Source organism: Zalophus californianus, chromosome 15 (genome assembly GCF_009762305.2).
Source record: "Zalophus californianus isolate mZalCal1 chromosome 15, mZalCal1.pri.v2, whole genome shotgun sequence".
Lineage (NCBI taxonomy): Eukaryota > Metazoa > Chordata > Mammalia > Carnivora > Otariidae > Zalophus > Zalophus californianus.
Genome location: NC_045609.1, coordinates 17,515,375 through 17,530,516, shown reverse-complemented (window position 1 = coordinate 17,530,516; position 15,142 = coordinate 17,515,375). Strand labels below are relative to the sequence as shown.

The window sequence follows — 15,142 nt, the reverse complement described above, 5'->3', positions numbered from 1 at the left end:
ATAAACTACAATTCCACTGGATCTTCAGAACAACCTAGATATGAAGAAAATTTTCCCAACTGGGGACTGACAAGATGACACCTTTTCTGTTATTACAGATACTCTAAACTGACTTTTGGTTTTCCTACTGTTCTTTCTACCCACTGGTGCACATCAGAATATTCCGTGCTCATTCCCATGTCTAGGCCTTTTCCCAGCTGAAGTGACCTCACCATCTGCTACACCTAGCCAGATCCTATCCACTATTTTGGGTTATAGTGGATGTCTATTTGTTTTCTATGCCAGGTACCTTTTCATGGAACAGCAGTATGGGGGATACTGTGTTTTCCACCCTAGATCCCCACGCCAGGGCTCATGCATTTATTTCCAAGAGTCCAGGAACGTCAGCTGCTGACAGCTCACAGCTGCATCCCTCCCAGCTACAGGGAACAGCTCCCCCCAGGGTTTCTGTCCCCTCCCAGGGATACCCTGCCACCAATGACTGGCTGACTCAGAATTCCTTAAAGGATCTCCTGAGGTGTCAGTTGCAACTTCAGGGTGGGGTGACTTTTCCCTCTGCCAATCCTGCTATCTTCATTCAGAGAGAGAGAGAGAGAGAGAGAGAGATTTTAAGGAATTTACTCACACAATTGTAGTGGCTGCCAAGTCTGAAATCCATAGGGCAGGCCAGCAGCCTGAGAATTCAGGAGTTGATATTGCAGTCTTAAGGAGAACTCCTTCTTCTTCGGGAAAACCTGTCTTAGTTCTCAGTCTTCGTCTTCAACTGATTGGCTGAGGCCCACCCACATTATGGAAACTAATCTACTCTACTCAGAGTCTACTGAATTAAATGTTAATCACATCTAAAAAATATCATCACAGTAACATTTAGATTGGTGGTTAACCAAACATCTGGGCACCATAGTCTAGACAAGGTGACACATGAAATTGACCATCATACCAGACATTCCCGCATGGGATCTGCTGCCATTTCCTGAGGTAACCGCACATTGAGGGGAAAAGGGAGTTCCTAGTCCTTTCAAGGATGTCGGACAAAGGGTCTGGATTGACACTGATATCTGGGGTCCTTGGTAGGTGGCAAAACCCTCCAATTGGTTCTTTGACCTGCAGGGTAAAAGGTATTCGTGTAGGAAAGATCAAGAAGCTCTAAATTACTCCCACTCCATGCAAAACAGGAAGTAAAAAACAATACTCCATTCTGTGGAGAATGCTAGAGACGAGTGCAAACTTTAAAAACATAAGGAATGTGGGTGTGATGGTTCTGTGATAATGTAATTCACCAGTCTGGCCTCTGCAAAATATCAGGGGATCATGGTCAAACAACAGTGGAGAACCAGAAGCCTAACCAAGTAGCATCACCAAGTATAGCTGCCATGTTGAATGTGGTATCTTTGCTAGGTTAACCTCCAGCATGTAGTATGTGGCCATTGACCTGATGAATCTGTTCTCATCCACTCCTATTAGGGAAAAGGATCAGAGATGACTCACATTCACATAGGATAAACAACAGTTTACATGTACAGTCTTGCCCCAGGGTTGTGTTAACTTCCTTGCTGTCAGAATGTAGTTCAAAGGGACTGTCTGGATATTCCACGAAATAGCTCATTAGCCCACTATATTGGTGGCATAATGTTAATTAGACCAGATGAGCAAAATGGTCAGGGGATGGCTCAGCAGCACATTCATTCCAAAAAATGGGAGAAGAATTATATGGAGATTTAGTCCCCTCCCACCTATGGGTGCCCTCCAAAGTAAAGGATGACTTATTGCCTCTCATATACCTCCCACTATTAAAGAAGTACAATGCCTGGTAGGCCGTTTGGGGTTCTTTTGGCAGCATACCCCACACTTAAGAAAATTCCACACTCTGATCCATTTACTGAGTGATATGGAAGGCCACGAGATCTGAGTGGGGCCCAGGCAGAAACGGGCTCTGCAGCAGGTCCATCAACGATGATTGTAGCTCTGCTCCTTGGACCATGTGATTCAGAAGACCCAGATACTCAAGTTATTCACAGTGGGAACGGAATGGTGGCTTTGTGGAATTTATGCTAATCCTTAGTAGGAGAAGCACAAAGCAGACCTTTAAGATTCTGGAACAGGGCCATGCCACATGTAGCAGAGAATGCTACACCACTTGAAAAACAAACAAACATATTTAGGCACACTATTGGGTCTTGGCAAATGGAACATCTGGTCATGGAGATCAAGTGACCACATGGCCAGAGCTGCCCATTCTGAACTGGATTCTGTAGACTCATCAGGTCATAAGGTCCGGTGGCCCAGCAGCAACCCATCAGAAGGTGGAGACTATACATCTAGATTAAGCACAAGTAGGGTCAGAAGGTACAAGTATATTGTGTGAACAGGTGGTTCATACCCCCTGGGATCCATCACTTTTACACTAGCTTTCCTCCACCTCACAGTAATGGCTGTTAGGGAGGTTCCCTTATGCCCAGGGAAAAGGAAAGGACCAAGCTGGGTTCATGGATGGCTCAGCTTATGTCAGTTTGTCAAAAACAGATGGCAGGGGGGTGGGAGGATGGGTTAGCCTGGTGATGGGTATTAAAGAGGGCACGTTCTGCACGGAGCACTGGGTGTTATACGCAAACAATGAATCAGGGAATACTACATCAAAAACTAATGATGTAATGTATGGTGACTAACATAACATACTAATAATAAAAAAAAAAAGTCAAAAAACCCCCACAAAAAAACAGATGGCAGTTGCACTCTCTGGGAGCAGCCCTGAAATGGCAGGGAAGGAACATTCTCTCAGAGGTAGAGATCCAGCCAGCATAGCTGGTCACCCAATTACGGATAAAGAAGAGGCCCAAGGCAAGAACATACAGGGATCCATGGGCAGCCATGAATGGCCCAGCTGGTTCCTCAGGGTCTGGAAGGGGAAGGATTGGAAAGGCAGGGACAAGGAGATCTGGATGGAACCACAAAAGAATATCACACCAAAGAGTGTCCACTGTGGAAGAGGCTTCAAACAATGAGCTAGATAGAGTGACTCTGCAAGTTCGTGTCAACCACTCCAGAGCTGGTATAAGGGCTATGTGAACAGAGTAGCTCCACAGCAGCGATGGAGGTCATACATGCACCCAAGACCAAGAGCTTCCTCTCACCAGTTCTCTTGTAGCTGCTGCTACTGCCAAATGTCAGCAGACCGGCACTGAGCCCTGACACGGCACCATTGTTCCCTTGGTACTATTGATTTGACTGGGACAACACACATCCTCAGTATGAGCTTGCCTGTCCTGTCCATAGGCCTTGGCCATTATCTGAGGACTTACAAAGTATTTATTTCATCCATCTACAAAGAATCCTATCAACATTATTGCAGGCCAAGGGACTTACTTTATAGAAAAGGAAGTAAGGCTGTGTGGTCACAAATAACCCACCTGTCCTGTTATATATTGCACCACCCAGAAGCTGACAGTCTGAGAGAGAACGCCTCTCCAAGTTGCTGCTTGTAGATGATCCCCTGTGAGGATGCATTGTCATTCTCCAGGGAGCATGTACAGCCGAAATCAATCACCATTACATGCTGATGTGTCCCACAAGGCTGAATAGGAGTGGCCACACTTACCAATACTCTCAATGGCCCTTTGGGAGTTTGGGCCTCCCATCTCCATTACTTCAGGATGTGAAGGCAAGGAAAAGGGTCACCATCCCTGCAGGGATTATTGATCTGGTCCTCAGGAAGCGGTCGGACTAATGTTGCATGGGCAAGCAGGGAAAAATATAGTTAGCATCTGAGTGATCCACAGGGAGCCTCCTGGTGCTTCTATGTCCAGTTTTAATGGTAAATGAACATCAGCAGTGATGGCCTGAGAAGGTCATGGTAACCAAGGTCTCACAACCCTCAGGAATAAGAGTCAGGGTCATCCCAATGGCCCCAGCCAAAGTGGGTTGAATCTAGAATGTGTTGGGGAGGAGAGAATGATGACTATCAGTTATAACCTCAAGAGCAACTTACAACCATCTCATGGAAATTTCCCTCAAGACCAGACCAACGAAAATTCTAGAGCTGCTGTTCACATATGGTAGATCTGAGAGGTACAAGAGGTGGACAGTTACGGTGTATGCACTGCCCCAGTTGCCCTTTTTAGGGACAGTGTATCCATTCCCCAGCATCTAGGCCTATCAGCTGCGGATGGTTCCCAGCTGTGTCCTTCACTGGGCTTTACCCTCAACTTCAGAGATCTGTCTCCCCCAAGGTTACAACCCCTCCCAGGGAAATGACCCAGAACAATGACCGGCTGAAGGGCAGACACAGGGGCCCCGCCCTCTTGTCTCAGCTGGGGATAGCTCTCAGCTCCAGAGATCCTTATCGGATCAGCTGCGGCCCAGGTACAATAATCCTGCAGGTTAGCTTCTCCCACCGGCCAATCTGCCTTCCTTTCTTCCTTACAGCTGTGTCCCAAGAGCACTCTCCAAGAAACCTGCACACAGCCTCCCATCTCAGAGTCTGTTTGCGGGGAACCTAACCTATGGCAAGCAGTCACCTTGTTTGAAAGAACTTCTCCCCCAACTCCAGTCACAGGGCCCTAGCACGAGCAGAGTCGTAGCATCCTGACCCCCATTGGCCCAGAGGGAAGTTGTTGTCTCCCACTTGTGGGGAAAGCCAGTCTTCAATAAATGAGAATGAAGGCAAGACTCTTGTCTCTAAGAAGTCACTATTGGGGGTATCCTAGATGCCCTTGTTCCTTCCTTCCTTGGATTTAGTTGTTTAGTTTTCTTTTGAGTCTCGTAGGGGGTTTGAGAGATTTGGGGCTGATCAAGGCAATCGGTATGACCAGGAGAGACAGTAACCCGCAGCTTTATTGAGCGGTGCTTGGACAGAGAGAGTGGCATGAGAGGGGCAGTCCCTCCCTGCATGAGACCATCCAGAGCCGCAATAAGGGGGCCCCATCCAGGAGGGGAGAAGGGAACTTTTGGCGGATGGTGGGATCAAAGAGGAGGCTCTCACGTCTAGGTAATGGCACTTAGCAGCTACACAGGTGGTTTCTGGGTCAGAGAGCTCCAAAGGGCCTTAGCAACTCAGGGCCTTAGAACCATAGATTCTAACTGACCAGTGGCCAACAGATGTGGGATGAAATTTCATGGGGAAGGCAGAGCAGGCAGTCTTGAAATGGCTAAAAATGCATTTGTTTGGACAATTTTAAAGATAAATTGGCTGTGTAAAAATTTGAGCTTGGTGCCAATGGACTTTGAGCTAATGAATCTCAGCCTGCAGTGAGGCAAGAACCTGCAGGCCAATACATAGACACCAGCTTTGGGTCGTTTATATAACAAGTCTATAAGTGACTATTCTAGCCTTCTAAAAAAAAAAAAAATGCCCCTTTAGTGCGTAAGCTGGTGTGAGATGAGGCTCTGGTAGTCGCAATCAAGAGGTCTTGTCTAACACAAAAGTCTAGCATAAGCCTTACTGTCTTTAGGAAGCTAAACATAGTGATTGATCCTCCTCTCTGGCTGCTGGGGGGTCATGAGGTCCGGATCGTACTCCTCAGTGCATGGTTCTATTTTGCATTATTCTCTTGTAGTTTTGTGTTTTGTCTTGTGTGGCTTCTCTAGCTCATCAGCTCTTTGAGAGCAAGGCCTTCATGATACTTCACTTTTTAAAAAATATATATATATATTTTAAAGATTTTATTTATTTATTTGACAGAAAGAGAGAGCGAGAGAGGGAACACAAGCAGGGGGAGTGAGAGAGGGAGAAGCAGGCTTCCCACTGAGCAGGGAGCCTGATGTGTGGCTCGATCCCAGGATCCTGGGATCATGACCTGAGCTGAAGGCAGCCGCTTAACCAACTGAGCCACCCAGGCGCCCCCGTGATGCTTCACTTTTGTCAGGGGCCCTGTGCCTGGAGCTGCCTGGCAGGAGTGACTCCTTCCTTCTCTCTGCAGTTAGGAGCGCTCCCTTCCACGTCCCTGCAGGCCTCAGATTAGCCAGCCTGGGGCCTGGCTTCCACCATGATCGGAAAGATGTCAGAGCGGCCACGCTGCTGCAAAATGCTGCTTGAGTTGCCAAGGGCCTTCTTGGTTCTTGCTCCTTTTTTCTTATCACTTCCATTCCTTAGTGCTCACTGATACCTGGGACTTTGAACCACCTGTCTTGTTTTCCCCTCTTACAGGAGATGCTTGGTAACTCAATCATTCAATAACAAAAAATAAAGGCCAGACTGTGACTCAGGCGTCCCAGCTCTGGTCCAGGGGGTGTGTAGCCTCGGACAGCCTCTCAGCAACTCAATGCATCTGTTTGCTCATCTGTGATGCCATGACACACACAGGTCCAGTGCCTAGATCATCTTGTGTACCTGACAATGTGACGTGCATGCAGCAAGGACCCTTGGGCATCCGAACATACTGCCCCACGATCTCCAGTTTGACTCACAGCTGTACCCCCTCCACTGTCTCTAACCTCGGCACTGTTTCCCGGCTTGCCCCTACCAGCCCCAAGCCGGCGGTGCCGCCTGGCTCTCGCCTGAGAACCCGTCTGGACTCACGGGGCTCTGATTTAGCATCACACAAATCTTTGAGACTTTAGGCAAATCACTGTGCCTGGGCTTCCTCCCAGAAGACTGAAAACATTACAGAGGTGATATTTAAAATGGGTTCTGCTACTTGCTATGTTGTGAACGGTGTTATTTCGGGGGATAGAGAGCATAGCCATTTTGTCACACATATAGAGAAGGATTTAAAACTCATGTAATAAATATGGTTATAAGAGTGATCCCCATTTTAAAACATATATAAATGAAAAAGGTTTGTGCGCCTATGGAGAGCAAAGCTCCAGAGCCTCTAGAATCACTGGCTCTTTGCCATGGGAGGGACATTTGCCACTTGGGTATTTTTCTTGGCTCCGTCCGTTTCCATCAGATGGGCATCTACTCAGGGAAGAATGCTGGGATTTTCTGGGTTTGGAGGCGAGCCGGAACATTGGAACTGACCATTTTGGAAGAGCAGCAAAGAGGCTCATACATTTCTCGCTTCCCGCGTGGTGCTGGCAGCTCAGATATTCGGGGGAAAGAACTGGCAGCCGGGAGGCCTATTTTTGGAGGAGGCATGGGGACAGCAACCTCATGAGTCCATGCGAGGATGTTTTTCGCTTTTGAAAATGCTCTTTAATATCTCAGTGTTCCACTTTCCCAGGAATTGAGTAGCTGCGGCTTTTCAGAGGAGCTATAAATAGTCTTCACCAGTTTGGATAAATAATGCAGCAGAATGAGGGTGAGGAGGGCCAGGTACGCTGGGAAACCTGAGGCGGCCAGCAGCGGGAGCAGGGCGTGGGGAGAGAAGAGAGCATCTGAGGCCCAGCTCCTGAAAGGCAAGGGGGAGCGGGGGAGAGGGTGGTACTCCCTGGGGGACTTCAGAATGGATCCCGGGGACTCTGGTGCTCGCTTGGCCTCCTTGCTTGAGGGAATAGCACTGAGCACAGAAGGGCATCCCGGCAGCTCTGCACATAAGCTAGCGTGGAGGTGTGCCCGCAGGAGCTGCCTTAGCTGCTGTTGGGAAGCTCTGATCTGAGCCGGGGTGACCGCTGTGTGAACCCGGGCTCAGCACTGTCCCCTCGGGACCGGGTCTCTTTCAAAAGGGTCCCTTACCCATCAAGTGGCTCTGAGCGTTCTGAACGACAGTGAATGAGTCCCTCTTGGCAAAGGTAAACAGAATGCAAGAAATTGTTGACCATGTGCCCAGCATCATCTGGGGCCCAGCGATCAGGGACGCTGGCTTGGAATGAGTCAACAACTCAGCAGTGGTCCCCCTCCTCCCATACTCCCGAGCCTCTGTTCCTATGACTAGGGAGACATTCGAGGCTCACCATTTTTCTCCTTTGTCTTGGAGAGCTGCACTTCCAACCTGAGGTGACCTCCACCCAGGAGAGGAGGAGCAATGCGCCCTGGGGATGCGGTTTGGCCAAGTTCCTAAGTCAGCCACTTCCATGCCAGGGACCCTTGGCCTGCTCCTCCAGGGAAGTCCCAGGATGGCCTGTCCCAGGTGCAGAGGTGGGGCACAGAGTTCCTTGTTGCTCAAGCCCACAAGAGAAATGCACTACATGTTGTGCGGCCAATAACATTCTCCAGGGCATGTCGTCGTCGTCTTCTTCTTCTTCTTCTTCTTCTTCTTCTTTCTTCTTCTTCCTCTTCCTCTTCCTCTTCTTCTTCCTCTCCTTCTTCTTCTTCTTCTTCTTCTCCTTCCTCTCCTTCCTCTCCCTCCTCTCCCTCCTCTCCTTCCTCTTCTTCTTCTTCCTCTTCTTCTTTTCTTCTTTTCTTCTTCTTCTTCTTTTCTTCTTCTTCTTCTTTTCTTCTTCTTCTTCTTTTCTTCTTCTTCTTTTCTTCTTCTTCTTCTTTTCTTCTTCTTCTTCTTTTCTTCTTCTTCTTCTTCTTTTCTTCTTCTTCTTCTTCTAAAGATTTATTTATTTGAGAGTGAGAGAGTGAGAGAGAGAGAGAGAAAGAGAGAGAGAGAGCAGGATCAGAGGGAGAAGCAGACACCCCACCGAGCAGGGAGCCCTACGTGGGGCTTAATCCTGGGCCCTGAGCCAAAGGCAGACGCTCAACCAACTGAGCCACCCAGGTGCCCCAGGGCATGCACAGAACTCCTGGATGTTCCGCCACTCATGTGGGAAAAGACATTTGAGTCCCAGAAGACATGGACTCTTGTCAAGAGCTCTGCTCTATAGCCTTGGACAGGGGAGCCACACGTATCTGCCCAGCTCCAGTCCTGTTTAAAATCAGAAAACCATAAGTGGGTGCAGGAGTGAGCTCAGGCGTAAAATTGCTGGTCGCTGGTGTAACATGTATATGGCCCATCCCTGGTATAGATTTCCAAACAAAACTTTGGGAGCATCCATGGTGACAGTTAGAGGTCATGGGGGATGTGCTGCATCTGTCCCCTGACTTTACGCCCTTGTCCACATGGGTACACACCAGCAACTGGTGCTGGTGAATCTGGCTGTACGGAAACAAGTTGGGGAGGAGGGAAACCAGAGCCTCTGTGTTTTAATGAGTCATCCTCTTTATTGTTGGTCTTCTCATAGCCATTTTTGGCAGGGTCTGGGGAAGCTGCGCATTCAGATCATGGAGGGTTTCTTTCATGGTGTAGATACCATTCAGTTGCGATTGGAAGAATTGCTTGGGGATGAAGATATACCTAGAAATAACAGGGGCTCACTGGCTGAAATTCATCCTGAGGTCTCATACCAGATCCTTGCAGCAGGATTTGACAAGTCAGGTCCCTGAGAGGAGGGGAACGGATAAAGGATATAGAAGGGGTGACTGTGTCTACCAAACACATGTCCAGCCAGGGCCAACCAGCAGATTGCCCTCTGGGGGGCATCCTTAGTTAAAGACTCAAGTTGCTTCTCCTCACTGGTCTCCTCCTGCCAGGGTGTCAGAGGAGGTTCCTACAAACCTCTTCTGACCTGAGGGAGGACGTGTGAGAACTTTCTGTCCTTGGCCCTGAGGAAGCTCTGTCAACTCTCAGGTGTCAACTGAACACGTGCTATGAAGCGTTGCCCTGGATGAGCCAGTGTGGAGGTAGGACCAGTCACGACTAGCCAAGCAATGCCAATGCTAACAAAATCTCCATGGTCCTGAGCAGGTGGTAATATTGTCTTTCCCGCAGTGCGCAGAGAACCACAGCATAGCGCACGCTGGAACCAAACAGGGTGCACCCTCTTGTCCTGTACCTATTGCCCTCCGTGTCTGAGCCCATCCTTCCTCTGCCCCCCCAGACAGAGGCATTGCTTGAACTCCTTGCACACGTCCCACTGTATGTGGCCTTCTCCCTTTGTTCACACTTGCTCTAGTTGAGTCTCCTTTCTTCCCACCTCTACCTAGTCAAATACTACTTCCCTTCCAAGACCCAGCTCAAGTGCCATTGAACTTACTAATCCTAATGATGGATGTTTGCCCTGTCTTCATTTGTTCTTACTTTGTGCCAAGAGCTTTATACAGATTAGCTCTGTTCTTTTCAACAATGCCATGACAGAGGTTACGATGCAGAGATTATGATTCCCACTCTATAGATTACAAAACTGAGTTCAGAAAAGCTAAGTAACTTTTCCAAGATCACACAGAAGTGACAGAGCTGGGACTCAAATATATGAATGAATTACTGAATTAATAAGAGTCTGTGCTACCAATAAGCAAATGAAAGCACACGCAGCATCGTTAGTCATTAGAAAGATGTGAATCAAAACAGGAGTCAGAGACCTCTTCACTCCCACTAGGATGGCTACAAGACAAAACACAGACAATGACAAGCGTCACATGGAGAAATCAGAACCCTCCCACATTGCTAGTGAGAATATAACATGATGCAGCCACTTTGGGAAACAGGCTTGCATTCCCTCAAAAAGTTAAACGTAGAGTTAACTCATGACCCAGCAATTCCACTCCTAGGCATATGCCCAAGAACTGAAAACAGATGTTCACACAAAAACTTGTACTTGAAAGTTCATTACGTCATTATTCATCATTGCCAACAAGTCAAAACAACTCAAATGTCCCTCAGCTGATAAATGGGTAAACACAAGTGGTATATTAGTCAGCCATAAAAAGAAGAAGTCCTGACAGAGGCAGCGACATGAATGAACCTTTGGGAAATATTTTGCTGAGTGAAAGGAGCGGTCACAAAGGACCGGCTACTGTAATAATGTCATTTATGTGAAATGTCCAGAAGAAGCACATCTACATAGAAAGCAAATTAGTGGTTGCCAGGTGCTGAGGAATGGGAGCAACATGGAATGACTGCAGATGGATATGGGGGTTTTTTGGAGGGGGGAGATGAGGAAATGTTCTGGAATTCGATAGTGGTGATTGTTGCACATGTTTGTAAACAAACTAAAAACCAATGGATTCTACACTTTAAAAAGGTTAATTTATGGTATGCAAAATATATCTTGGTGAAAAAAAGAGGCTGAGCTACCCGGATTCACAGAATCAGTCATCAAGCATTTATTGAACACCTATTATGTGCCTAGAATTGTGTGGCCAAAACCTAGCACAGAGTAGGTACTCTGAAATGTCCGTTGACTCACTGATAGGGTGACAGTGCTCAGCCCTGGGGATGAAGAGATGATTAAGATGTGATTTCCCAAAAAGCCAGACAAAAACAAAAACAATAACCAAAAAAGAGTACATATCACATTATTCCATTTATATAAAATTCTGTAAAATGCAAACTAAAATATAGTGATACAAAGCAGATCAGTAGTTGCTTGGGGATGGGGGAGAGAATAGGAATGTAGATATGTTCACATACCTTGATTGTGGACTGTTTTCTCATGTGTGTGGTGAGAACACTTTCAGTGCATCCCCTAAGTTTGGGTACATGTGTTCTCCTTTTCCTTTGTCTCAAGATACTTTTAAATTCCCGTTTGATTTCCTCTTTGACCCAATGATTGTTCAAGAGTGTGTTATTTAGTCTCCCCATGTATTTGTGAATTTTCCCATTTGACTTCTGGTTTTATTCCACTGTGGTCCGAAAACATACTTGGAATGATTTAGATCTCAAATTTGTCAAGACTTGTTTTGAGATCAACCGTGTGATCCATCCTAAAGAATGTTCCATGTGTGCTTGAGAAGAATGTGCACTCTTCTGCCGTTGGGTGGAAAATTCTGTATATGTCTGTTCGGTCCATTTGGTCCTGCTCAGGGGGAGCAGTGGTGGCTCCTGTCGTAGAGTTCGGCAGTGTAGACTTTGGGTAGCTCCATCAGTTGAGGACAGTATCTTGGCCCTCAGTGGCCTGCAGGGGTCCTCAGTGGCCAAGGCTGTGGGTGTCTGCAGTGGTGGCAAGGGCTCCTAGGGTCCTCCTGCTCCCCTTTTCCTTTGCAAGGGGTAGTCACGGCCAAGAAGGTTCCTCTTGGTGGCGGGGTCTAGGTCAGAGGCGTGTGCAGACTAGCTCCAGAGTCAAGGTCTGGGGCGTGGGTACATGTGAACGGGCAGTGGCTCCAGGTTCTCTGTTCCAAAATTTTTGAGTGTGAATTTTCTTTTCAGTTCACCTGTCACCCTGCAGAGCATGGGCTTGAGAAATGCTGGCATAGGGAATGATTCACGTCGCAGATGGGGAGATAGCCACAGCCTCTTGCCCTTGACAACTTAAAGCCCTGATTAGCAATGTGCCTTGGAGGAAACGTGTATCCTTGTCACACAATACATCCTGTGGATGTCTACATTTTTGTGAGTGGTGAACAGTTTCTAAAACAAAACTGCAATAAGTAGGCCATCATAAATACTAAGATTAACTTCATGAAGCACTTGGAATTGTTACTGCTCCGGGATCTGCCTACGGCGTCCTGAGTTAAGCCTTTTGTTCTAACTTTTGGTTAAGAAAATCATGTTATCCATTTATAATATGCTCCACTGAATAGGGTATGACTCAGCTCCCACCCCTCCCCCGGCGTGCTCACACTTCCCACGTGGAGCTTGGCGTGACATTCAAAGTATTTAACAATCAGCAGGCATGAGCAGGAACCAAGCCGACCGACACTGACCAGCGTGCCATCCTAGTGAGCACCTGCTAAATATCATCTCCACTTAGCACTGACCTGCGGCCCCACTTTTAGATGGAAAAGGTAAAATGGTTTGATAAATACCGAAAGGCCTTAGCCCCGAAACTCCTGGAACTGCAGTTGTTTGTGTGAATCATGGCACTGCATTTCTAGAAAGTTCCACCTAAGAGAAAGGCAAAGTCATGGGCGTTTTTGTTACTGAAAGTGACCTCACGGTAAAGTGGCTTCCTGTGATGATGAGATCCATGGTGGGAGAGTTTGTGGGTAAAATTACTTTCTTTTTTGGCAGAATTACTCTCTCTTCTGCCTAAATCCCATTTTTTTTTTCAAATATATTTAAAACATTCACAGGGAAAATGATTTGTCTCTTTGGTTAGTTGCCTTTAAGAAGTTGCAAGTAGAAGCATTTTGGTAAAATGCTGAGGCCTGTAACTTAATGAAGGAATCTGTCTCAATGCTAAAATAAGCAATATTTGGCGCAGGGGCTGGGGGGTGGGGAGGGAAGGAGATGGGAGGGTATGCTGGGAGAGGTGGCCAGACAGTGAGTATCCTAGCTTCACAGTGATTAGAATGGGGGATAAAATATCTTGCACACACCATCTGCGTGCCGTGTACGGCAAATGCTGAGATGAACCCTGCAAGCATCCCACAGATTACCATATGCATCATTGCAAAGCCAGGCTAGCTTCGTAGTGACATCAAAGTGGGGCATTAACTATCCGATCATCGCTGATTTGATGCCTCCCTGCCCCACCACAACTCGGCCCAATTCCAGGCAAAGAGGAGGGCATGGGGGGTGAGGGCACCTGGCAAAAGTCACATGGAAGTTGTGATTGGCATTTTGGAAACACCAAAGAGCCAAAATTCAAGGGTCTGACAAAGCAAAATTTTGAAAGTGGTGATAATTGTCCAGGGCATATTTCTTCCTTCCCTGATGGAGGTCTCTTCAATCTCTTGACACTGGCCATTCATGCTCGTGCAGTAAATGGTTAACTGAGCAGGTTTGGGGGGGGCGGTTCAAACCTCATGCATTCTGAAGAAATTAGCCCTTGAGGGGCTCCTGAGAGATGGGCTCTAAGCCCTTTGTATATGCTGCGCCGTAAGTATACTTTTATAGACCTGGAGCTTTGGCCACACCAGCTAGCCCATGGTGACAGCATGCTTGTGGTGGGGACCTGTGGTGGGGTCATGCCATATCACTGCGACTCCTGGAGTAGCTGAAGACTGAAAACTAAGGTCAGCCGTGTGGGTGTTCCCCACTTACATAACCCACCCCCAGTAAAAACCCTGCCCACCGAGGCTTGGGGGAGCATCCCTGGCCGTCAGTACCCCACACGTGCGGGGTGAAGTAGCCACGGTCTGCACAACTCAGCAGAGCACACCTGGAGCTTGAGCTGCTTTCCCCTGGGCTTCATCCCCCCCTCCCCCCGCCACCTTTTCCCTTTGCTGGTTTTAACCCCTCTCTTTTCACTGTAATAAACCATAACCGTGACTCTCACCACTTTTCCGAGTTCTGTCAGTCCTCCTAGTGGATAGGTGGCAAACCCGCCATCTAAAGATGGTCTTTCCATTGACTTTGAGGCTGGTCTCCGAGAGCCCCCGCCACAACGTTGTTTTCCCACCAGCACAGACATCTTCCTCCAAATCGCCCCAGACGGCCGTGAACTATGTTGCCCTCCCTTCCCTTTCACCAAACGCCCATGCTTTTCAGCTGCCTCTGAACGCTGAAAAATCAAAGATGAGCCCCCTCCAGGCCCAGAGTGGCTGTGTGCACTTTGGTGAGTGAGCCTCATCTCACGCCTGAGAAGAATATTGCGAGGCCAGGGCGCCGGTGCCCCACCAGGCACGGCCAGTCTGTCAGGTGGGCGGCTGCCACTTGGATTTTCTAGCTCTGCTCAAGTCCCCCCCCCCGCCTCCGCCCCCATCCGCCCCATACCTCCAGCCAATGGTTAAGCCCCAGATTGTGCTCTGACTTCGTGGTTCCCGTCTTCCCCAGAGCCGGCCCCTCCTCTTCACGTCCCCAGGGGCCCCCTGGCTCGTCCCGTGCATCCCAGATGGACCAGCCCTGATCCAGGCGCTGGCCGCGCTCACTGCCATGACCGAAACCAGCCCGGAGACCCTCCTCCGAAACACCCAGAACCAGGGGTGGGACCGACGAAATTGTAAACCCCAAGATCTTGTCCTGCCAAGTGTTATCCCTACCTTGGCCTCCACCTGCACAGGACAAGGTAACGTGGACTTTGTTCCTGGAGGACTTGGGATTGTCCGACTGATTACGGCGTAGGGGAGTGTTCTCTGGTCACCACCGGCAAGCGTGCTCAGCTGCCTCCCGCTGCCCATCTGCTTCCCAAACTGCCGGCGCAAATGCTACAGCTCTTTCCGGTCTCCGTTTCCGTGTTAATTGCTCCCGGAAAGCTTTTCAGCGTCCCAGTCTAGGTCAGGCCCCTTTGGTCTAGGCTTCTGTGAAAACATGGTCTTTTCCCTCCAGCATCCAGCTGGGTTTGTAATTATTGGGTTCATGTCTATCCCCTGTTGATTGCCAGCGCCAAGGGTGCTACCTTGGGTCCTGCTCGCGCTTGTATCCCACCACCTAGCACAGTGCCTGGCACATAGTAGGGC

At 48.4% G+C, this 15,142-nt stretch overlaps 1 protein-coding gene across 1 annotated transcript in view; it reads left to right on the top strand.

The window, feature by feature from the left end:
• LOC113920662 (cullin-2-like) overlaps nt 1–15,142 on the top strand; it is a 50,111-nt gene that overhangs the window by 28,834 nt on the left and 6,135 nt on the right. Inside the window, 1 exon segment of the mRNA XM_035724326.1 lies at nt 14,520–14,668. Within this exon segment, the coding sequence (XP_035580219.1) occupies nt 14,520–14,668 (149 nt within the window).